Source organism: Osmerus mordax, chromosome 20 (genome assembly GCF_038355195.1).
Source record: "Osmerus mordax isolate fOsmMor3 chromosome 20, fOsmMor3.pri, whole genome shotgun sequence".
Lineage (NCBI taxonomy): Eukaryota > Metazoa > Chordata > Actinopteri > Osmeriformes > Osmeridae > Osmerus > Osmerus mordax.
The window spans coordinates 2,500,615-2,523,405 of NC_090069.1; the positions used below are offsets into that span (position 1 = coordinate 2,500,615).

General features: G+C 48.2%; 3 protein-coding genes across 5 annotated transcripts in view; 1 reads left to right on the plus strand and 2 right to left on the minus strand.

The window, feature by feature from the left end:
* ap3b1a (adaptor related protein complex 3 subunit beta 1a) overlaps positions 1-5,196 on the minus strand; it is a 42,718-nt gene extending 37,522 nt beyond the window's left edge. Inside the window, exons 1-3 of the mRNA XM_067258377.1 lie at positions 4,916-5,196; positions 1,157-1,232; positions 552-626 (exon numbers count right to left, since the gene is read on the minus strand). Coding sequence (XP_067114478.1) covers positions 552-626; positions 1,157-1,232; positions 4,916-5,049 — 285 coding nt within the window. The 5' untranslated portion in view covers positions 5,050-5,196. The remainder of the gene's footprint in view (positions 1-551; positions 627-1,156; positions 1,233-4,915) is intronic.
* A 768-nt stretch (positions 5,197-5,964) lies between these two features.
* Positions 5,965-13,944, plus strand: LOC136964375 (secretory carrier-associated membrane protein 1-like). The gene is given in 13 exon segments (XM_067258478.1): positions 5,965-6,096; positions 8,964-9,041; positions 9,283-9,390; positions 10,485-10,596; positions 10,799-10,927; positions 12,393-12,552; positions 12,655-12,756; positions 12,956-12,962; positions 12,964-13,026; positions 13,028-13,075; positions 13,660-13,699; positions 13,702-13,763; positions 13,765-13,944. Coding segments are annotated over 13 exon segments (1,011 nt in total). The 5' UTR covers positions 5,965-6,039; the 3' UTR covers positions 13,810-13,944.
* Positions 13,945-19,905: 5,961 nt separating this feature from the next.
* Positions 19,906-22,791, minus strand: part of lhfpl2a (LHFPL tetraspan subfamily member 2a) — a 32,071-nt gene continuing 29,185 nt past the window's right edge. For all 3 annotated transcript variants that reach the window (XM_067258309.1, XM_067258310.1, XM_067258312.1), the window contains one exon: positions 19,906-21,190. In XM_067258309.1, the coding sequence (XP_067114410.1) occupies positions 20,934-21,190 (257 nt within the window). In that variant the 3' untranslated portion in view covers positions 19,906-20,933. The remainder of the gene's footprint in view (positions 21,191-22,791) is intronic.

The following is a 22,791-nucleotide window of genomic DNA, read 5'->3' on the forward strand; positions in this document are numbered from 1 at the left end:
AAAAAGGGAGAGAGAGACTGAGGATGGATAAAGAAGAGAGGGGCCCAGAGAGAGTCCTGACACTAGCCTCACAGCTGGCGTGTGCGAGGGGGACAGGAACGTGACAGTGGGCTACCCTGTGCCAATTACCCATCCCCACCTGCTCCCCCACCCCCACCTGCTGTCACTGCCCTGCCTCACTCCCCCCCCCCTCTCCCCTTGAAGGCCCCCACTCCCAGCCTGCCCCCCACACTGCCTGTTTATGCTGGTCAATATTAACAGGCCAAGGCATGGGAAACCCATTTAGCGTGTGTGTGTGTGTGTGTCGTTTATTTCGGTCCAGAGAATTGCTTCTATTTACTTCGTGAAATGATGTATGGCGTGGAAAAACGCGCAGATAGTATGTCCAATAATGCACTTCGGACGCAATCTGCCGTGTCATTTTGCGTAGTAGCACCAGCGAGGCAGCACCAGCGAGGCAGCGCCAGCGAGGCAGCACCAGCGAGGCAGCGCCAGTGAGGCAGTGCCAGCGAGGCAGCACCAGCGAGGCAGCACCAGCGAGGCAGACCTACCTCTATGTTCTTACTGGCCACATTCTTCACCACAGCTGGGAACAGCTCTGATGCATTCTTCCCTTTGGCGATCAGCTGAAAGCAAGAAGAAATATCAATTAAAAAGTCGAAATAAAAATGTGCAGTATGTGTATACAGTACGATACTCAAGTACAGTTTATTGTTTAGTATCTGTTTATTGATCTTTCTCATTTATGTGGATTTAGTAGAGTCCTCATCAAGTACTCATCAATGATGCAGACCTATTTTTAAAAAACAAATTGCAAATATTTTTTCAACCTTTCGAAACTATCTTCAAAACCTTTAGAAACTTTTTTTCCAACCCCGTAAAACTTTTTTTACATTTTTTATTTTTACTACAGCCACACCAAGAATTGTTAGCCCCACCATGTATTCACATTAACACTCAGCCCCACGACTGTATGGATTACTTAAATAGTGTTGCAAATAACCTTGACCCATGTCAGAATGTCAAAACACACAAATTTACATTTTGGGACAGGTCAAGTTCAGTTTGGGACGGTTCATTTTGCACGTCGGGACGGTACTGGGACAGTGAGGAAAAAGAATAGTTGCGAGTCCTGGTGTTGTACAGTTGTGCTCACCCCAACAATCCTCTTCATGGCCTCCAGTTTGAGCGACTCCTTGTTGCTCTCCAGCATCTCTTTGAGGTCATCATTTCTGCCAGGACAAAATAAGTTTAGGAAAAACACACAGACTGAAGCCAAATGGCATTCAAAAAAATGAAGAAAAAAAAACTTAAAGCTAAATGCCTAAATACTCTTAACAGAACAGGCCACGACTTGATCAATTCAGGCTGCTAGCTAGCCAGTTACAGTCGACGTGGGGTTCAGCCATGTCAAATCAATGGAGAGCACCATGCCTCACATTAGGTGGACTCCAACCAGTCACGCGGGCCTCCTCAGTTATTGCACAGATGACGACAGCAATCATACAAGGTCTCCTTTAGCGGGAGCTAGCTGGCCAGCCCATTAGGAGCAATGCTAAGCATGCAGGTGGAGAGACAAGGCCCCCTGTTGCCCTGCTGATATGCAGGACAGCTTCCTTCACTGATCAAGCTCACATGATGAGCAGCTAGGTCACGCTGCAGAGCGGGTCATTCATTTGACACGGAAGGCTAGGGCCACTCGATGAGTGAGGTCATGTCACACACAGCCGACTAAACTCAGCCAGAGAACGGCCTGTTGCGCTGTACCAAGTGCCAAACCTGAGCATAAATCACAATGACAGGAAGAGGCCACCTCCCTCTACTTAGCGCCCTTTGTTTTGTCCCAAAGAACGTGGTGAAACGTCGCAATGACGAGATGAGTGGGTCTCTCGTCCGAAACACACACACTCTAGGGTGCCCCCTCAGGCTACAGTACAGTACCCTCTGGTGTGCCCCCTCAGGCTACAGTACAGTACCCTCTGGTGTGCCCCCTCAGGCTACAGTACAGTACCCTCTGGTGTGCCCCCTCAGGCTACAGTACAGTACCCTCTGGTGTGCCCCCTCAGCCTACAGTACAGTACCCTCTGGTGTGCCCCCTCAGGCTACAGTACAGTACCCTCTGGTGTGCCCCCTCAGCCTACAGTACAGTACCCTCTGGTGTGCCCCCTCAGCCTACAGTACAGTACCCTCTGGAGTGCCCCCTCAGCCTATGGTTCAGTACCCGCTGGTCTGCGCGTCCTCTGGGCCACCGTTGGTGGCGGCGTGCGTGAGGCCCTGCTCCTCCTGGCTCAGGCCGGTCGTCAGGGTGAGCTGCAGGTGCTCTGCCGACACCAGGGCCGTCCTGACCGCCCCCGCCGCCTCGGAGCGCAGCGTGGAGAACCCCCCGTCCATCTCTCGCTTCTTCTCCCCTCGCTCCCAAAATCCAACTCCGAGTTCTAGAACGCCTGGGGGGGGCTAGTACGCCTAGGCTGGAATGCCGAACCTAGAACACCTGGGCTAGAATGCCTAGCCTAGAACACCTGGGCTAGAATGCCTAGCCTAGAACACCTGGGCTAGAACACCTGGGCTAGAATGCCTAGCCTAGAACATCTGGTCTAGAACACCTAGGCTAGAATGCCTAGCCTAGAACATCTGGTCTAGAACACCTGGGCTAATAGCTTCTGAGCAAACCAGTCTGTCTCCACAAGCCAGGGGAAAGGCAGTTCACACGTCCATTTGCGGCGTCAACTGAAGATCAGGAGATATCTTCTATCCTCGGTGTTGCCGTGGTTGTCTTGTATTCAGCTGCTCTTCCTTCACCCTCTACAGACCGACGAAAGGGTGAGGTCAGATGAGGTCATGTGTTTTCATCTCCACCACTACGTCCATAAAGCCCCGCACACAGAAAAAGCCGTCTTCCTCTCAGCTTCTCTCTCTCCCCTTCTACCACACAGCTCCTTTCCTCTCCAAGTCCTCCGCGTCTCTCAGATGACAGGAGTCACATGGCTCCTCTCTCTCCTGACCAATGGGGGAAGGCGCTGCTCCAGATTCCACGCGGTGCCTGGTTAAGCACTTACTCCTCACGTTCTGCTTCGGTCAAACCCTGGCTGGCGTTGTCGCTCCTCGCGCTTAGGAGCTGCGGTCCTGGACAGTCCGCAAACTCGCTTCTCTCTCGGCTTCTCTAAACCCCTTCTCTCTCAGAATTCGCCAACAGCTTCTCTCTGTGGCATCCAGGCAGGATGAAATCCCCTGCTACTGCTGCCTTTGGCTGCGAAAGCAGGTCTGAGTGTGTACGTGTCTCTAAATGTGTGTGTGTGTGTGTGTGTGTGTCACTAGCCACTTCCCTCCAGCGCGAGGGGAGACGGGAGGGCCTTATCAGCACCAGGGTAAACAGAGAGTAGTTTTCATCACCCCCGCAGGACAATGCTGGAGCCCAGAAGCCCGCCTCCGGGAACGCCGCCACGCCAGGCCTCCCGGGGCGATAAGACCCAGCGAAACCAGCCGCCCCGCCATGACACCACTCGGCAAAGGACATTACCTGCTGCAGTTCTGCTACCTCGCTGCTCCCACTGTAGCCTGAAGCAACAGGAAGTCAGCTATATTTGGATCGTCGTATTCGAGTAACGACATCAGCCTAGTTCTTTATCTACTTCCCTCTTAGGTTCAACCAACACACTCACGCAATCCCAATAGGCAAACATGGCCCATACTCCTTCTCTGTGTAAACCCCGATCCCAAGAAACATTCGTTAAATGTGCTGATAGGTTTGTTTTTATGAATAGAAACTGCCAACCACCATGCTTTGTCACAAGGCAAAACATTCAGCTGATAGGTAACCATAAAATGCCCTACGTAAGATAACATTTGGAAAGGTTCCATCCGCGTTGCCATGAATTGTGCATAGAAACAGCAACACAAGCCTGCCACCTGGTGTTGAGAGACTGTCACTGCAAGCAAATGAACTCAGTGACGTCTACCTCTACAAGTCAGTGAGAAAGGACCAGACAGGTGAACGAATACACCTAACTCTTTTCCACACTTTGCTCTGTTGAGCTGCAGCTAATCATGTTGGATTCACAGCTATTGTGTGCCAACAATTCAATCACTGGGTTAGGGTTTGTCCCTGATAAATCATAGTTAAAAGCAATGGTATTGTTCATCATAGTGTGGACACAGAACAGAAGTATCATTCATGCTCTGGTATTTCACTTCCTAGTCCTCCAGCCTGTCCAAGAGCCGTAGAGTCTGTCAGACATAGCTTTACCCCCAGAACGGTCATGTGAGAGAGCTCAGACAGACCTATTTAGGCCTAAACCGCATAGGCTGTACCAGATGTGGTATAACTACTCCAGCGTCGACAATGTGTGTGTTGTTCACTTCGGTACGTGTGTTATACATGTGTACTACAAAAAGACTGTGATAAAACCGAGGCAACGGAATAAACCCGTAGCTAGCCATATGCATGGATCCTCAAATGTGTGTCCTTAAGCACTTCGAGTGAGGCCTCGCGTTTGGGGTGAAGAGTCGATTCCCTATAATGATAAAGTCCCTGTAAACTGATGGTACACAAACAAGATACCGTCGGGAAACGACGGTTACTTTCTCATGAGACTGGTTCAATTAGGGATTGAGCGCCCTCTAGTGGTATAACCAATTTAGATTACATTGCACCACCAGCAATATTCCACCATCACCAGATTTCCTACTAATTTTCATGAAATGTGCACTAAACCATAACAATCGGTATAGCTAAGCACTACACAGAGACCCCTTATAGCTCGCTACAAAAATACATTATTATGGATAGAACAGCGCTGGATTGGAAGGCTGAAGTTAGCTAGTTAGCTATTAGCATAGATGGAACTGGCTAGCTGCGTATCATACACACCGTCCACAATTAAGCCACTAGGCTGCAATTAACAATGAATGTGTTTACTTTTTGAAGTCGGAACTGAAAAGTCCAAATCCAGCTCCAGGTGTAGAAGATGATGTGTCCATCCCCGCTTCCACGCCAGCCTCCGCTCCTCCTTGGTCGTTATACGACAAGTTATTCGTCGACATGCTCAACATTTGAAGTGTTAGAATGTACAGAAATTAAACCGTATGGAATTATGTTATCAGTCTTCAAGTCGGGGTTGCTGTCAACTGAATTTAAAAAAACAACAAAGCAAAGGTAGAAGCAAAATAAAACTTTGTGTTCGGTATGGGTAACTTTTCACCCCCTGTGACTGATGATGCGTTATTGGCATACTTGGCAAGTGATTTGAATGTGTTCAAATCATTATAATGAACCGAATGGACCAAATTCCTTTCCACACATTATGTTTTCTAGGAGAGAAATGATTCACTAAGTTCTTAGACTAAATCTTTAACGAGAACTGAATGAAATGAATCGGTTCATAGAAGGGATTTGGAACGTTTTTCCACGCAGTACCGGAAGTATGAGTTGGACAACTTCATGTCACATGACAGAGACACGAGTATAGAACTAGAAATAATAGAACATGTTCACCGTGATTGTAAATCTGTATTTTAACTAGCTATATATTCTACGAGTTCTAATTTCTTAAACAGTACTGCTGAATGAATTCATGTTGGCCTTGGTGATGTTCGTGACACACTTGGGCCTACTTATTTAAACGTCTGCGAATATTAATAATAACAATAATGATAATGTTATTTAACATTAACAATATAAAAATAAATAGTCATGTAATAGTAATGCCTTGTTAATTAATCAAATTGTCAAAATACTCAACGCTTAACCAAAGTCGAAAAGTCGAAAAATGTGCATGAATTCTTTTTTTAATTTTTACATTCTGATTTGTTGACTGTATATTGCTTAGTTTTTTGAATCGCAGCTAAATTGCTTCCACCTTTACCTAGATGACTACATCATCGAGCTAGGGGGCAGCCAAGCTTTACAATGAACTGAGTGAATTCAGTCCTACTCAACCCTGCCATCTTGCCGAGGCTTCTAGCAAGTTGCATAGTACTTCTCAAGTGCTGCCCCTCCGTCTACGTCGGATTCAAAATACTGGAGATCCTCCAACTACAAATATGTCTGATTTTGATAGCAACCCTTTCGCTGACCCGGAGATCAGCAATCCTTTTCAGGTAAATTAAAATGTATAGTTGTTGTAAACGTGGCATGTCATTGTTTTACAGTCTTGTCACTCAGTCGATACAGTTGAATGTCTCCGAGTTCGCCAGGTTGATCTACGCGCTAGCTGTAGCTAGCCTAACTGCATTACTTTCTCAGCTGTGATCACATCAGTGGACCTAGCAAGGGTCATTTCGTCTTCTTTCACTCGTGAGATAATAATGTACATGGTTAAAATGGTACATGGTTAAAATGGTACATGGTTAAAATAAACATAGAACAAGGACATCATATCAAATAACAGCATTGATTACACGTTAAAAGCAGATCTAAAAAGGTGCGTTTTGACTAATGATTTAAAAGTTGACAGGTTGGTGCAGTCTCTGATGGGTGAACCTGAAATGTAAACATTTATAAACACTTAATCTCGGTTGTTCTCAGTTACAGCATAGCAAAATATCTAGCAAGAAAATATTTCACTGGTGTTATTCCCAGTCTAGCGTCACTCCTTCAGCTTTTTCCGCCCTCTTTTGTTGGTAAGGAGTGACTGTTTGCCCTATCGCAGGAAGCATCTATATTGCTTTTACTACACCGATAGCTACAATGCAGGTCTGTAAATTCAACTGCAGTGATACATGGAAAACTATGGTGTAGAAATAGTAAATAAGAATTATTTTAAATTGATATACTTGTATACTAACTTGCTGTTAACATGACTTTCTGGTCAATGCATTTAATATGTCCTGGAGGATTGGAATGAATGCTGTCATCATTTTAAGGCCTGGGCAGATTACAAATGGCATTATCCTCATGATGATAAAAAATAATACCTAGCTATGAAAACCTGTAGAGTTTCCGTAGATCTACTTTCTGCGTATCAATTAGGAGAAAGCATTCATTTGATCCACGACTCTCCCATTTAGACTCACGTTGTTGTGGTATTTGTAGTTGTTTTTTGTTTTAGACTTGCTCCTTGCCAACTCACACACACACACTTTCATATTGTCGGTCGTATTATGAGTTGCTTGTGGAGACGGATAAATTCTATTCTCCAGCGCTATCCTCCACTGTATTACTACTAGGTAACAAATACATTGGATGCCTGCAGTGCTGCTGTTCTACCGTAGTCCCCACCCTTGTCTCCTAAGGCTAGTATTGATCAGTTTGTGTGTGTAAAAAACGTAAAACTATCCTACATTCCCACAGTAGTCAGTGTTCCATGGGAATGTATGTAACTCAACACCAGCGCGGTGGTGTAGTGTGTGTGTCACTGCGCAGCAATGAGTAAATTATTCATGGAGCCCTTTTGTCAAACTGTACATTGGGATTAGCCTAGCAATACTGTACTTCTAACACGTGTGCAGATATATCTCTGAGGTGGAATAGACTGTGTTGCCATCTTGGTAATTGTGAAGAATGGGCCGACACACTCGATCAGACCTGACGTGTTCTCCTTACTCGGGTTGTGGTAATCCATCTCTGCGGGTCAGTGTTACGCTAAAAAGTCCTAGACTGCTTCAGCAAGGGGCTTGTTGTGTTATTTGTTCAGTTAGCATGATTTTAGCCACCCTGCTAAGCCCAAGGCATCGAGCACCCGCGTTCCTCCAGGCCCTCCTCAATAGTTGATGGAATCATATGGTGCTGTCATAGCGACAGGTGGTGCCTGGGCCCTCGTCCTAATTGGCTACTCTCCCAGTTTGTCGATCATTAACCAAATGTCAGGCTATTTTACATTGTTGATGTAGCATTGCAGTGCAGTGTCCTAGTATTGAGAATAGGGTTTGCTGTGCCACCATTAATATGTAATTGGCCTTTAAGCTATTTACCATGGCCTAGATTTGTTTCCTCGTGTGTTAGCAGCATAGACTAAAAGAAGGAACTTTTTGTTGTCCTTGACATCTAATCTAAATAAGAGATGGATAAAGTCCTGCTAAGGTTAGTCTCCTTGCTGTCCAAAGTTCTGTCCTGTAGTTTGAAACAATGTGTGTCCGTGGGTGTGCATAATAGAGCTGTATTAAAGATTTATCAAGATATAACCTGAAATATTCATGTGAGTTGCTTCGAAACAAGTTGGCTAGTAGCCTGGCTCTCACTGTTGTAGATAGGCTAGTAGCCTTCAGACTGTCAGCAGTCAGACTGGACTAGGACTTGACTGGACTACATTGGGACTGTTCTGGGATATTATTGCTGGAAACCTGGGCTACAGCCTGAATGACACAAGTGTAACATCTGAATGACTGCATGATTGGAAACATCTCATGGTAAGAAAACGACTTGTGTGTTAAATGAGGCTTGTTACCTTTCAAAACAAGATCAAGACACAGACTAGGCTACACCCCCTGAGTGTGATTCAACAGATAGTAGTAGGAGTCAGGTGGCTGAGCGGTTAGGGAAGCGGGCTAGTAATCTGAAGGTTGCCGGTTCGATTCCCCGTCGGGAAAAATGATGTTGTGTCCTTGGGCAAGGCACTTCACCCTACTTGCCTCGGGGGGAATGTCCCTGTACTCACTGTAAGTCGCTCTGGAAAAGAGCGTCTGCTAAATGACAAAATGTAAATGTAATGTGTTAGTAAAATGGTAGGATACAGTAAAAGAAGACTAGTGTTTCAAAATGTACGGCATTAGAACAGCATGCCAACAGCACATAAAGCACATTTTTTTTAAATTTCTGTCGTTGCACTGGTTGTTATTCACTGTTTTTCAGTCATCTGCCTGGCTATTTATAGGGAGCCTCTGGTGAGAATTATTGGAATCATCCCCTCTTTGCCAGTATTCAATTATAGGCTTGAGCTCAGGATAAAAAGTGCTGCCTGGCCTTACAGCCAGGGAGAATCATTTTAAGCGAGATGGGTTATTTCTGTGTGACATTTTGTCCCCCACAGGATCCATCGGTGACACAAGTAACACAGAACGCTCCTCCGGGATTGGAGGAGTACAACCCCTTCACAGATGGCAAACCGGTGAGAACCCTGTAATGCTAGCCTTCTCTCTCTCTGTCTCCTTATACCAGTTAACCCTGTCCGTCAGGGTATCTCAGGAAATTAGGTTGTGTGTGTGTGTGTGTGTGTGTGTGTGTGTGTGTATCAGGTGAAGGTTTTGTGTGTGTTGTTGAGGGTGGAGTTTTTTTGGGGGGGGTTCAGTTCAACAGCGAGGATTCCACGGTGCGTCTGTGACACTGAAACATCTGTGTTTTCTCCCCAGGGACCGGCTGGTCTGGCTCCCAAACCAGTTCCCAGCAGCAACACCCAGCCAGCCATCATGAAGCCCACCGAGGAGCCTCCAGCCTACGCCCAGACCGCCCAGACCCAGGTACCCCTGCCCCCCTGCCTAGACCCAGGTAACCCTGCCCAGACCCCCCCAGACCCAAGTACCCCTGACACCCTGCCCAGACCCCCCACACCCAGGTACCCCTGATACCCTGCCCAACTTCCCGGACCCCCCCAGACCCAGGCCCCCCTGTCGCATACTTAATCACCCTGCTGCAGACTGATACACTGACCCTACCCACCTCTATACTGTAACCAGTTCCCTCTCTCTCCAAACCACAGAAGACATAGTATACACACACTCCCAGTCTCACTCTCTCCCCCCTGTGGTTCATGACGTCAGATCTTCTGTCTCTTTATGTGAGACAGAGAGTCTCTGAATCTGCAGCCTAGACTCTACACGGTCTCCATGGAAGATATTGCCATAGAAACAGTGTTTCATGCCTGTGTTCTCGGTATCATGCTCTTGTGGGGTTCGACGAATACAGCGGGCTAGGTACTCTAATCAAACCAGCGGTCTGACTCACTGCTGCGGTGTTCCAGCCCAGGGCAGGTAGACCATGTGGAAGCATGATGTGTGTGTGTGTGTATGTTTGTGTGTGTGTGTGTGTGTGTGTGTGAAGCGTGGTCCTGCTGAATCCTGGTGAAATCGCTGCGGTCCACAGCACGAAGTTCCTCCCGGCTGCACGACAGGTTCAGAAGGCAATTAGCCATTTCCTAAGCGAGAATGGGAGTGTTAATTACTCTCACGCAGGAAGAGACCGAGGGAGCCTGACTCATACAGGCAGCAGAGGGGAGGTGGTGGGGGAGGGTGGAGGTGGTGGAGGAGGGTGGGAGCGCTGTTGAGGGAAAAAATTACACCCACGCTGTGACTGAACAGAGTTGAATATTAGCTTTCCAACCTCACTCTTGTGTGTCGTGTGTGTGTGTAGGGAGTCAGGTGGCTGAGCGGTTAGGGAGTCGGGCTAGTAATCTGAAGGTTACCAGTTCGATTCCCGGCTGTGCCAAATGACGTTGTGTCCTTGGGCAAGGCACTTCACCCTACTTGCCTCGGGGGGAATGTCCCTGTACTTACTGTAAGTCGCTCTGGATAAGAGCGTCTGCTAAATGACTAAATGTAAATGTGTGCGTGTGCAGGAGCAGGGCCGAGCGACCGCAGAGCTGATGAGGAGGCAGGATGAGCTGGAGAAAAAGGCGGCAGAGCTGGACCGACGGGAGAGAGAGATGCAGTCTCTCAGCGCCTCAGGAGGTACGGGCCCTGCACCAACACCTCGACCAGCATCCCTCCCTCCTCCCGTCACATTCAACACACACACACGACAGTACCATAAGCTCACGTCGCATTCACTCACAAACACGTCCAAATTCATCAGGTAACTGTATTATGTATCTACAGTCCGTAGATTTATGTAAAAAGGTTGTTGTTGATTTTTGTTTTTTTGTTTTTGAAGGCAGGAAAAACAATTGGCCTCCGCTCCCAGAGAAGTTTCCGATGGGCCCCTGCTTCTACCATGACATCACAGTGGACATCCCTGTGGAGTTCCAGAAGACTGTTAAGATCATGTACTACCTCTGGATGTGTGAGTGACATGGTCGTCTTCATTTAGTCATTTAGCAGACGCTTTTATCCAGAGCGACTTACAGTAAGTACAGGGACATTCCCCCCGAGGCAAGTAGGTTGAAGTGCCTTGCCCAAGGACACAACATCATTTTGCACAGCCGGTAATCGAACCGGTAACCTTCAGATTACGAGTCTGACTCCCTAACCGCTCAGCCACCTGACTCCGCCGTCTTCAGGCTGGTATCAGAGCCGAACATGCATTTACATAACACTTGACATTTTATTTTGTTTAGCAAGACGTTTGTATCCAAAGCGATGAACGAATAGTGCAGATCGACAGTTCTAGTCCCAAAGTTCGAAAGCATTTTCGCTGGTCGAAGTCAGGGAACTGCATTTACAAGCCGCGTCATGAGTCAGTCCCTCTCTCCCTCTGCTCCTGCTGAGAGCAGAGCTCTCTCTGTTCCCTCCTCTAACTCATGTCCTCTACTCTAACTGGTACTCTCTCCTAAGCCTAACTGGTGCCAAGAGAACTCAGACTAGAACTAATATGCTGCCCGCCGTCTCAAGGCTTCATCCCTAACCGGTCTGCAGTCTGTCACTAATGTGATTCATACTGATCTGGCCTGGGGACACAATGAAGGGAAAGAGCCATTTTTCTTTTTTTTTTTGAGAGGGAGGGGGGTCAGAGGAATTCCACGGGCACATGACCAGATGGTGACGGCTCCTGTGGGGCCTGGTTGTGTGATTGGGTCAGCTGATTGGGTCAGCTGATTGGGTCAGCTGATTGGGTCAGCTGACTGGGTCAGCTGACGGCCTCTGGGGTTTGGTCACGCGCCACAGACTTCCAGAAGGGGAAGTCTGTGTCGCAATACTCGATAAATGCACCCTCACCTTCTCTCCTCGATGCCTGGCCACTGCTGTTCTGTACGGGGTGACGTTAGGGGATCGGCACCCTTCGAGGACAGACACGCAAGCCTCGTGAGATGAGTGTTAGCTTCCGAACAGAGTTTAATTTCAATCCGGTGGACGCCGAGGAAGGTTCCTGAAAGGCAGCCTCAACTCTCTCTGCCTTCTCCCCTCCTCCAGCCCTCTCGCCCTTCGGTGTGGGAAGTGTTGGAGGTGTGTCAGATTCCACGGTGTGGTGCAGAATGTTTGGCTCTGCAGCCCTCCTCGCTCGACAGCCTGTAGGCCACATCTCTCTATCAGAACCCCAAAGTAGACCGGTGATTGTGAATTATTGAGGCGCGTGTGGCTATTTGTCCCCTTCTGCTCTCAGCTCCCGGCTCTGAGTGTTGAATTATTCAGTCTTTGCTCTTCGTCTTCATCCAACCTGGACTTCATTAGTCTGTCTTGGCAAGACACTGGACACGGGTGTGTTCCTCAGCAACCTTATCACTAACCTATCCTCCGTATACCTGTTCATTTCCATGTTCTGAAGCTAGCAGTGAGCCCGTCTTACACCAGTGCTGTCTGTTCCCCTCCAGTCCACACGGGGACGCTGTTGGCTAACATGATTGGCTGCCTGGCCTGGTTTTGCGTGGACTCGTCGCGAGGAGTGGACTTTGGCCTGGCCATGCTGTGGTTCATGATCTTCACGCCCTGCTCGTTCGTTTGCTGGTACAGACCTCTGTACGGAGCCTTCAGGTAAACGCTCTCACACACACACACACACCTGCACACGCTCAAACATACAGACATACTTTAATAATTTTTCTCTCTCTCCCTCCCCCCTTTCTCTCTCTCCAGGGGAGACAGCTCGTTCAGGTTCTTTGTCTTCTTCTTCGTCTACATCTGTCAGTTCGGGGTTCACGTGCTGCAGGCCATCGGCCTCACAGGCTGGGGTGCCAGGTACGAACAGGAAGCTGTGGGGCGAGACACAGGAAGTGACACGCTATACATATATGAGATATACACATGCACTGTACAGGTGTCGGTTTTAACTTTCGCTTACTGTGTGCTCCTTCGTGTGTGATGTGTCTCGTGCTGCCCTCCGATTGGCTCCTTCGCGTGCGATGTGTCTCGTGCTGCGCTCCGATTGGCTCCTCAGTGGCTGGAATCTCGGCTCTGACTGGCCTGAACACGAGTGTCCCCGTGGGCATCATCATGATCCTCATCGCTTGCGCTCTTCACAGCCCTGGCGGTCATGTCCATCATCATGTTCAAAAAGGTACAGCCGGGGGATACACCCTTTGCTGCTTCCCTGTCACACTTTACTTATGTACTAACCAATAAAGAATGTCCTTGTCCCTCTCCTCTCTCTCTCTCTCTCTCTCTCTCTCTCTGTCTCCTCTCTCTCTCTCTCTCTCTCTCTCTCTCTCTCTCTCTCTCTCTCTCTCTCTCTGTCTCCCTCTCTCTCTCTCGTCTCTCTCTCTCCGTCTGTCTCCCTCTCTCTCCCTCTCTCTCTCTTCTCTCTCTCTCTCTCTCTCTCTCTCTCTCTCTCTCTCTCTCTCTCTCTCTCTCTCTCTCTCTCTCTCTGTCTCCCTCACTCTCTCTCTCTCTCTCTCTCTCTCTCTTCTCTCTTGTCTCCTCTCTCTCTCTCTCTCTCTCTCTCTCTCTCTCTCGTCTCTCTCTCTCTCTCTCTCTCTCTCTCTCTCTCTCTCTCTCACTCTCTCTCTCTCTCTCTCTCTCTCTCTCTCTCTCTCTCTGTCTCCCTCTCTCTCTCTCTCTCTCTCTCTCCCCGTCTCTCTCTCTCCGTCTGTCTCCCTCTCTCTCCCTCTGTCCTCCCTCTCTGTCCCCCTCCCTCCTCTCCAGGTCCATGGCTTGTACCGTACCACGGACGCCAGCTTTGAGAAGCCCAGCAGGAGTTTGCCACGGGCGTCATGGCCAACAAGACCGTCCAGACGGCCGCCGCAAACCGCGGCCTCCACCGCCGCCCGCAGCTCCTTCAAGGAACCGATCTGATTGGTCCAGAATGGTCACATGGCCCCACCCTCCTCCTCCCGCCGCCCTCCAATCCACGCTCCCCTCTTCCTCGTCCTCCTAGATGTACTCACCATGGCAACTCGCCATGGCGACGCTCCATGGCAACGCTCTGCTTTCCCGAGGGCCCCGGCCCTGTATGAATACTCCAGAGGTGCTCCCTGGTCTCCCTGAGGCATCAGAGAGGCTGGGGGCAGGCAAGCTGACGCCTGCCTTCCACATCATGCGTGGGAGTGGAGGATCTCTTCCAGAGGAGAGGAGGTTTATTCACACAGGGTCCTGAGCTCTGCTACCTTGGTCGCCCAATGCACTCCAGTGTGATCCCCCTCATCTTGTGTTCTGTGTGTGTGTGTTTGTGTGTGTGTGTCTGTGTGTGTGTGTTGTGTGTCAATGTGCACATTATGTCTCTGTGAATGTTGGCCTCGAGGCCTGTCGGAGACAGAGAGATAGACATACTACAAAGCATATGTACCAAGTCCAATTCTTCAGTTCAATCTTCTTCTTTTTGTAGTTTTTTTCAGGTTCTTAACTGTCATCAACCATCCCTTGTTTGCTAATCTAATGATAAAAAAAAATAAGCTTTGTTTGAAGTAGATGTCCATAAACTTCCACACACCATCAACACGTTTAGATGTTGGCATTTAAGTATGTTATTTGTTATGCTAATTCAGATTAACTGTTATTTTGATCCAGAAGCTTCTAAAGGAGCATGGGAGAGAAACATGGCCTCTGATCAAGTCTGACTTCTAGAAGGTTGCCCCCTGGTGGAGGGAGGAGCTTGTGACCATAGATATATATATAAACACTAGATGACTTATGGCGGAGTCTAGAACGTCCGCACATGGCGGCCATCTTGCTACAGTCAACTCGCTCACCCATAACATTGTGTTGAATCTACAAGTACTTTTTAACTGACCATAACTTGCTCAATTTTCAACCGATTTTGAAACGATTTGGTTCGTTATCGACGTCAGAGATGTCGGTATGCCACTGCATACTTCTATTCTATTTAAAAAAAAATAACATAATTATTCATAAGTATGCAGTGGCATACCGACATCTCTGACGTCGATAACGAACCAAACCGTTTCAAAATCGGTTGACAATTGAGCAAGTTATGGTCATTTAAAAAGTACATGTAGCATCTACACAATGTTATGGGTGAGCGAGTTGACTGTAGCAAGATGGCCGCCATGTGCGGACTTTCGACTCCATTGTCCGGCAACGCGGACAAGACATCTAGTGTTTACATATATCTATGCTAGTGACTACAATGAATGCTGTGCATTTCAGGACACTATTCTGAGATCCTCACACTTACATAGTCATATCTGAGGGAAGCATTGTGTGTTTGACAGTGCCCAATTTCTTAAATTTCTCAAGTAGATGATTGTTGCTTTAAGTCTTGTTATGGATGACACTAAACAGTTACATACAAAGAGACTGATAATGCCAAGTTGCACCTCAACCTTAGTCTATCGATATACTGTACAGACCTTGCACCCTTACTACTAACACTGTGTGTCAGCAGGGAGTGATTCAACAGGACAGTCTCCCATGCCTTTATGTTGCTTCGTGCGTGTGAAGATAGGATCTTCACAAAAACGGAAAACAAAAGCACCTTACATTATAAGATTGTCTAAGTACTAAAGCATGGCCTTGTGATAGTATTATTTGATCAGTCTTCATAGTAATTGAATGGTTAGACAGTAAGAGTCAATGTTTCTCTGAAGCTCTTTGACGCTTTCTCGGCCCATGTCATGGATCATGGTTTTGAACAAGTTGGACTGTTTCGTTACTCGAGGAAGTGGGCCTCCTCTAGCCTGCATGCTTGCTAAGATAACATGCTAGCCCTCTCTGTATGCTAGCTAAGCTAACGTGCTAGACATCTCTGCGTGCTAGCTAAGCTAACATGCTAGCCGTCGCTGCATGCTAGCTATGCTATCGTGCTAGCCGTTTCCTGCCTTTCCCTTCCTTGAGCAGGAGACGTACCTCAGTCTTACTCAGGATGCTATTCATGGCAAGCTAGATCAACACAGCACATAGCTCCCTCACACAGTTAGGTCAGCTCTATCTGTCTGGGAAATTGACAGGGAGTTGTTAGGTTGTTGTGCATTAAACTGTTGTTGTCATGTAATCAAGTATCCTATGCTGTCAGTGACCTCATGTGCTGTATTTATCTGAAGATTGTTTTAAACAATGAGCTTGTCTTTTATATTCATCCTTATGAGTTTGGCACACACATTATTTGTGTGTGTGTGTCTCTTGCCTCTTCATACGTGGATGTGTGTGTGCACTTGAGAATAGTGGGAAGTGTTTAGACCTAAAGTGTGTTCACAGCAGGACAGTGATCCCTCTCCCAGTAAGCCCTCTGACCAGGACTCCAGTAGGCTACTGCGAAGTGCCCTCCTTTTCATATAATGCTCAGTTCATATTAGACCAATACTAGCCTAGGCCTACTTCAAGTTAAGTAGAGTCCTCTCTCTGTCATTTGTGCATTTCGGAATGGGAATGGGAGTGTGTGTGTGTGTGTGTGTGTGTGTGTGTGTGTGTGTGTGTGTGTGTGTGTGTGTGTGTGTGTGTGTGTGTGTGTGTGTGTGTGTGTGTGTGTGTGTGTGTGTGTGTGTGTGTGTGTGTGTGTGTGTGTGTGTGTGTGTGTGTGTGTGTGTGTGTGTGTGTGTGTGTGTGTGTGTGTGTGTGTGTGTGTGTGTGTGTGTGTGTGTGTGTGTGTGTGTGTGTGTGTGTGTGTGTGTGTGTGTGTGGGATATATGAGGTTGTTCTTCCTTTTTCAAATCCGAATTGAAATGAGTGACACATCCTGAATGTTCAATTTAAATTAGATAAACATGGTGTGAAATGAGAGAAAGAATGAAGATCACAATAACATGTGAAAGGAGTGCTTTTTGAAGGTGGACTGTGGCTTTAAGTTGTACTTTTTAAATCCATGAGCCATTTGTATGTATTATAAACACTGAGAATGACAATGATACTGGCCTGGCATCTCTTGACAATAGGTGCGTTCGACTTCATGCAGCGCCGGCATCGCCTGCAGCCCGGCTGACTTGAAGCAGCCAATGGCATTCTCAGTTTCAAGTCAGCCGGCTGCAGGCAGCTGTCGGCGCCGCCGGCGCTGCATGAAGACGAACACAGCTAATGAAATCATCTGAAAAGTGACGAAGTGATGTTTGTATATTTTGTAAAAATCGATTATTGGACTGCTGAATTTCATTGTACTGTACTGATGCACTCTTGTTTCGCCTCTAGTCGCATGTTAAGTAGTTTGGGGTTTTGTATATTTATTGTATTAACACTTAATAAATTCTGAAGTACAGTTTCTTTTGAAAGCGTTGCAGTATCTTTAGTGCCGACTGTTTAACGGTACGTCCCAGTAGGGTTGAGCGGATCGATCTAAAGTATATCGATACCAACGTTGGTATCAGTATTGATCGATACTCGCGTGATTAAATCGATAATTAAGTTTCAATTTGTCTTCTCTACATTCAGTACACAACTCCCTTATAGTGGTTGTGCAAACACCACTCCTCACTTTGCTCAAGCTCGCTATGCTGTGAGTTGTACTCTCTGGATTGGCACACCCTCGCGGGAGCGCGCGCGAATCAAAGAGTGAAGGATTTCGTCTTGATATCGCAACCAAACGAAGGGGAGACAGAAGTCTCACATTATACTTTCAAACTTACTCTGCTTCTCTGAGTGCACGCGTGCTCCCGCGGCCAGGGGATGCAAATCCTGGCGGGGATACGTGCCTTGGCACAACACCGGCGTGCACGTGCAGTAACATGATCCAGCAGCACACTATACTAACAGTATTAATGACAAAAAATATTATCCTGTCCCGTTTTATTATGATCATAATCAAGATCAACTAATCACAACATTTTCAATGATCATGAAAATTCAAATTAGCATATTGATGATGCATTCATTTAATAAATTATGAGGCATTGCTTTCCCCTACACGAAAGTAGATAAGATGCTTTTCTAAGTAAAAAGTATTTGTATTGGTATTGGCAATACTGACCCTGTATTTATGTTGCAGTATCGCACAGCCCTAGTTCCCAGAGTAGGCTGCAGTACCACCTGAAGCCCACAGGAGGTCGGCACCAACCAACAAACCTCAAACAAGCTCACTGACTGGCGGTTGCTTTGTTAAAACTAGCAAGATCATTGACTGTGGGTGTTGACTTCTACAGCAGTGTGCAATTCTACACTGATGCAGCATCTTAAACGATGACCAAACAAAAACAGCAGACTGCCTTCCTCTTATTAAAAACAAATATTTGTCTTTCTCGTAACGCAAACAAGCCCTTCTCATAGACGGTAGGCTTACCGTTGGGAGCTCAATGAAAGAGGACCGGTAAGTGTTTATATGCAGTTGGTGTCTCATGGATTCCAGATGAACTTCATTTAGGCTATCCGTTTGAAACGGAGCACAAACGATGACAGCGCGGTGTGACAGTGAGCTTGCGTGGAGTTTAGCACGCGGCCACCAGCTCGTGTCGATCTTGACGAAGGCCAGAGACGGCGCAGCAACAAGACCCCAAGAGCTCCAGCGCATCAAGATGTCACACGGTCCCAGCTAGAACTGAACAGGGAACGACCAGGCCCACCCAGGAAGTCACTGTCAAAGCATCACTGGAAACCAGGATGTGGATAGGCAACAGGCAAAGCCACAGGAGGGGTGTGGAGGATGGTTGAAGAAGAAGAAATAAGGCTGGGTGATGTTTTTGTTAATGGATCCCTCACTTTCTCTTCTGTCCTCATCTTGCCAAAGGCCCAATTTAAGTGACAGGATCTTTTGTGAATGTGTCAGCAGCGCATCGGGTTCAGAGGTCACCTTGTTCGAGTCATTGCGGGTTACTGTAATAAGGAGAGGAACAGTCACCCCAACACATTCCTGTCATAAGCTTTCCTCCCATAGGGCCTAGTCCACCACATACACACAGTCACATCGTAGGAGCATTCACCATCTTTCAATGTCTCTCTCTCTCTCTCTCTCTCTCTCTCTCTCTCTCTCTCTCTCTGACTGTACGGGTTGAGTACACTGTGCGTACACTTGTTGAGAAGCTCTCGGTGTAACTACTCATCCGCCTGCCCTCCGGCCTTCACTGAAGGAACTGTGAGATCTGCCACATGACCACAAAACACTGTCCAATCTGGAAGTCATCAAGTGTTGTGTTTAGTTAGTTAGTGTGTGAGAGAGAGAGAGGGGGGGAGAGAGGGGGAGGGAAGTAGGGAGAGAGGGGGAGAGATGAGGAGAGAAAGAAAGATGTGGGGAGAGAGGGAAGGAGGGAGAGAGAGAGGGAAAGATGTGGGGATAGGAGAGAGATGGGAAGAGAAAGGAGAGAGAGAGAGAAAGAAGGGGGGGGAGAACAAAAGAAAAGGAGGGAGAATGTTCTGGGAGGGGGGGGGGGGGGGTGCGGAGAGGGGGCCGTGCAGGAGGCCGGAGGTTTTCACTGCGGTCAGACTACGTTGAGGGAGTTGTGGACAAACACACACACATACACAGGAGGACGAACGCATGTAGGAAACACACACACACAATCTCCCTTGTGTGATGCACTTCCTCTCGGAGGGTCCACACACGTGGTCCACGCAGGAGGGTGAGGAGCGAGGGGAGGGGTGTTGAGGAGCGAGGGGAGGGGTGTTGAGGAGCGAGGGGAGGGGTGTTGAGGAGCGAGGGGAGGGGTGTTGAGGAGGGTGAGGAGCGGGGGGAGGGGTGTCCAGGAGGGTGAGGAGCGAGGCCGTGTGTGGAAGTCGACACAGAGGGCTTGGAGATGAGAGTGGGGGAGCGGACGGCTGGTCCTGAAGTCTCCCTGACGCATCTGAAAGCAGCGTGATACTGTCTTTAGTTCTGGATCAGTGGAAAAACTGATCACACAGCCTGGAAACACAGCCACCCCCACACACTCAGACTCTAACCAGGCTCTCAGCCTCTCACCACGGCCCTCCCTCCCTCCTCCACCCTCCCTCCACCCGTCCTCCCCTCCCCCACCAAGCACGCTGATAGCCACAGAGGGGGCTTGGTTGGATACAAACTCAGACCGGACCATGCTGCACTCGTGTTCATTATCTTTATTGATTTGGCAGAGAGACATTGGGACATTGAGATGACTCAACAAACTCCAGTTCTGTGGTTGGCATTAAGGCACCTCCCTGAAACTAGGCTCACACAATAATTATAATACTTCATTTGTATGTAGCCTTCAGCCACTTCCAAGCTCGTAGTCCTAGTCCACAGAGTTTGGGATGCCTATTAAAGGAGGACCCGAGAGAGACCAGGCCAGCACCATCGTTCAAGAGAGCGTGGGTTGGGGTCGACGGGAGGTCATCTCAGAATTCGCAAACATGGAGGCAAGCAGTCTCTCACACACACACACACACACACACACACACACACACACACACCCTAGTTCTCGGTTTGCTCCTATGCAGGTTTTTGAGAAGCATCGCCGGAAAAAACATCCCACCCATACATTTCAAGGGTCCAAGAACACAACAATTGGTCATTTTAATGACAGTACATTCTGTAAGCTTTGAGATCCATGCAAAACTAAGGCCTTTTCTGTGAGTAGTTTATTTAGACTGAGTAGTGGTTCCCTTAAGTTACTCACATAACCTGGCTTATGAACACTAGACTAGCTCCAGGTTTACTGGTCAGATGAGAACTACAAAAGACCAGTATTTCAAGGCAAGAGTGACATCAGCGGCACCGGCACAAAGGCCATTCTCCTCCGATCATTCCTATGTACAGTATATACACACACTTATTTACACAACACACAGCTACAGGAAATCTGGAACTCTTGCACCCACAATGAAAAAAAAACACATAACGACCAACACACGAGACAGACGTACAGCACCTCTAGTGGCAGGAGGAGGAAGTACACACATTGGAAAGAGCTTGGCACTGTAGAATTCTCTCCCACATCGACACAACACACAAAATCGAAGAGAGTCAGTCTTAGTGGTAAACATCGCGACGGGCTCTCTCTCTCGGACTGACAGCTTGGCCCCCCGAGGCGGGGGGAGGGGGGAGGAGGAGAAGGAGAAGGAGGGGAAGCCTGATCTTTCTCCCGCGACTCTCAGAGAAGGCAGATGAGGCTCTTGCCCTCCTCGATCTCCTCCTGCACCTTGTCGCTGGACGTGGCGATCTCGGCCTGGGCGGAGAACACGGCGCACACGAAGGTGAGCACGGTGCCGCCCATGGCCGTGTAGAAGGCCCAGCCCATGGAGCACAGTCCGGCCTGGTAGGGACCGGCGTCCGCCCCGCAGTACAGCTGCACCTTGTCTGAACCCCAGCCCGCGGGGTACAGCATCAGGCCCAGGATCAGGAACAGACCTGGGGGAGGGAAGGGGGTGGAAAGGGGGGGGCAAAGATACAAATACCATGTGAGAATTTAAGTTCATCAATAAAAAAAAATTAAAAAAAATCTCCAGGCGTTAACATTCTCTGGTGCGAAAATATTTCCTGTTCCAGAACCACCTCAGCATACAGATATCCCCGCGGACAGGAATGTTACAGTGGGCAAAAATGATTTCCTGAGCGTTGCTTTCAAACGTGTCTCAGGATTAGGAAAACAAGACCCTCCAAGCAGGAATCCTGGCTTCCCCCCAAAACCCAAAACGGCGACCCTCGGGTCGCTGCTCGACACGACCAGGGGTTACACGACACGCACAACAACAGGAAAAGGTAGCCAGAGGGGGTTTTCCCACCCCCAGTTTCTGACTAACCCTCCAGCTTCCTGTGTCTCTGCTTAAGGACCGGGTCACTTCCTGTCGAGGCCTGACCCACTTTTAACAAGGCCCAATCTCAACACCCCTGTGGTCACACTCTCCTCCCCCCTTCCCCCCCGTTGTTGATATACCACACTCGGTTTCAACACCCCAGCCAGACACTGCACTGTTAATACCCATAATTCAACACTTCACCAGTTAGACCTACCAGGAAGTATAATAACACACTGTAACATATGACTGATGAGAACAACCTCCCAACATTCCTGTCATATAAAACCCATGCATTTTGGTTAGTCATTTACTAGCTATTTGTAGCACACATTCATAACCTTACTTGACATATTACAGTGAAGCTAAGCTAAGCTAAGCTACTTTGTGCACACCGTCCCCTCTGGGTGCAGACCCTCTCTGGTCATCCCTAGTCTGACCAGAGTGTCCCTGCCAGGCTCTGAGAGAGGCTGCAGCAGCCAGGGTCTGAGGGAGGCTGCAGCAGCCAGGGTCTCTGGGAGAGGCTGGGAGGTTGACCAGGGCTACAGCCGCTCCGTCATGGCTGCTCCCAGATGTGGACCCACTGCAGCAGTCACAGTGCTGTGCGTCTACCAAGCCCAGAAAACCCAGGGCCACACTCTCTTCTCTCTCTCCTCATCTTTCTTTCTCTCTCTCTCCTTTCTCTTCCCATCTCTCTCCCACACATCTTTCTTTCCCTCCCCATCTATCCCTCTCTCTCCCTCCCCCTCCCTCCCTCTCCCTCTCTCTCTGCAGATCACTCGGCTGGTCTGTTTGCCTGCAGACGTCTGAGTCTCTGGAGGAAACACTTAAAATAATATGATTACAAATAAAGACTGGGGGGCAGAAAGAGAGAGGGATGGAGAGAGAGAAAGAAGAGAAGGCCAGAGGGGAGGCAGGGAGTAAAAAAAAAAAAAAAGATAACAATCAGCGGTTTCATACTGTTTGTCTGTTACGATGGTCCTCCCTCCATCTTTCTACTCCTGCTCTGTTTATTTACTCTAGCAGATGAAAACAAAAGGGGGGTGCCGACACAAGCTTTCCACTTTCTCCCTCTTTCCTTCTTCCACTGTCTCTCTCTCTCCTTCCCTCTACCTCTTTCTCTCTCACAGCGCTCCCAATATCGTATTAAACGCGGAAATGAAAACTAGGTCATAAATTCTTTCCACATGTTGCTGCTTTGCCTTGACGGCCAGA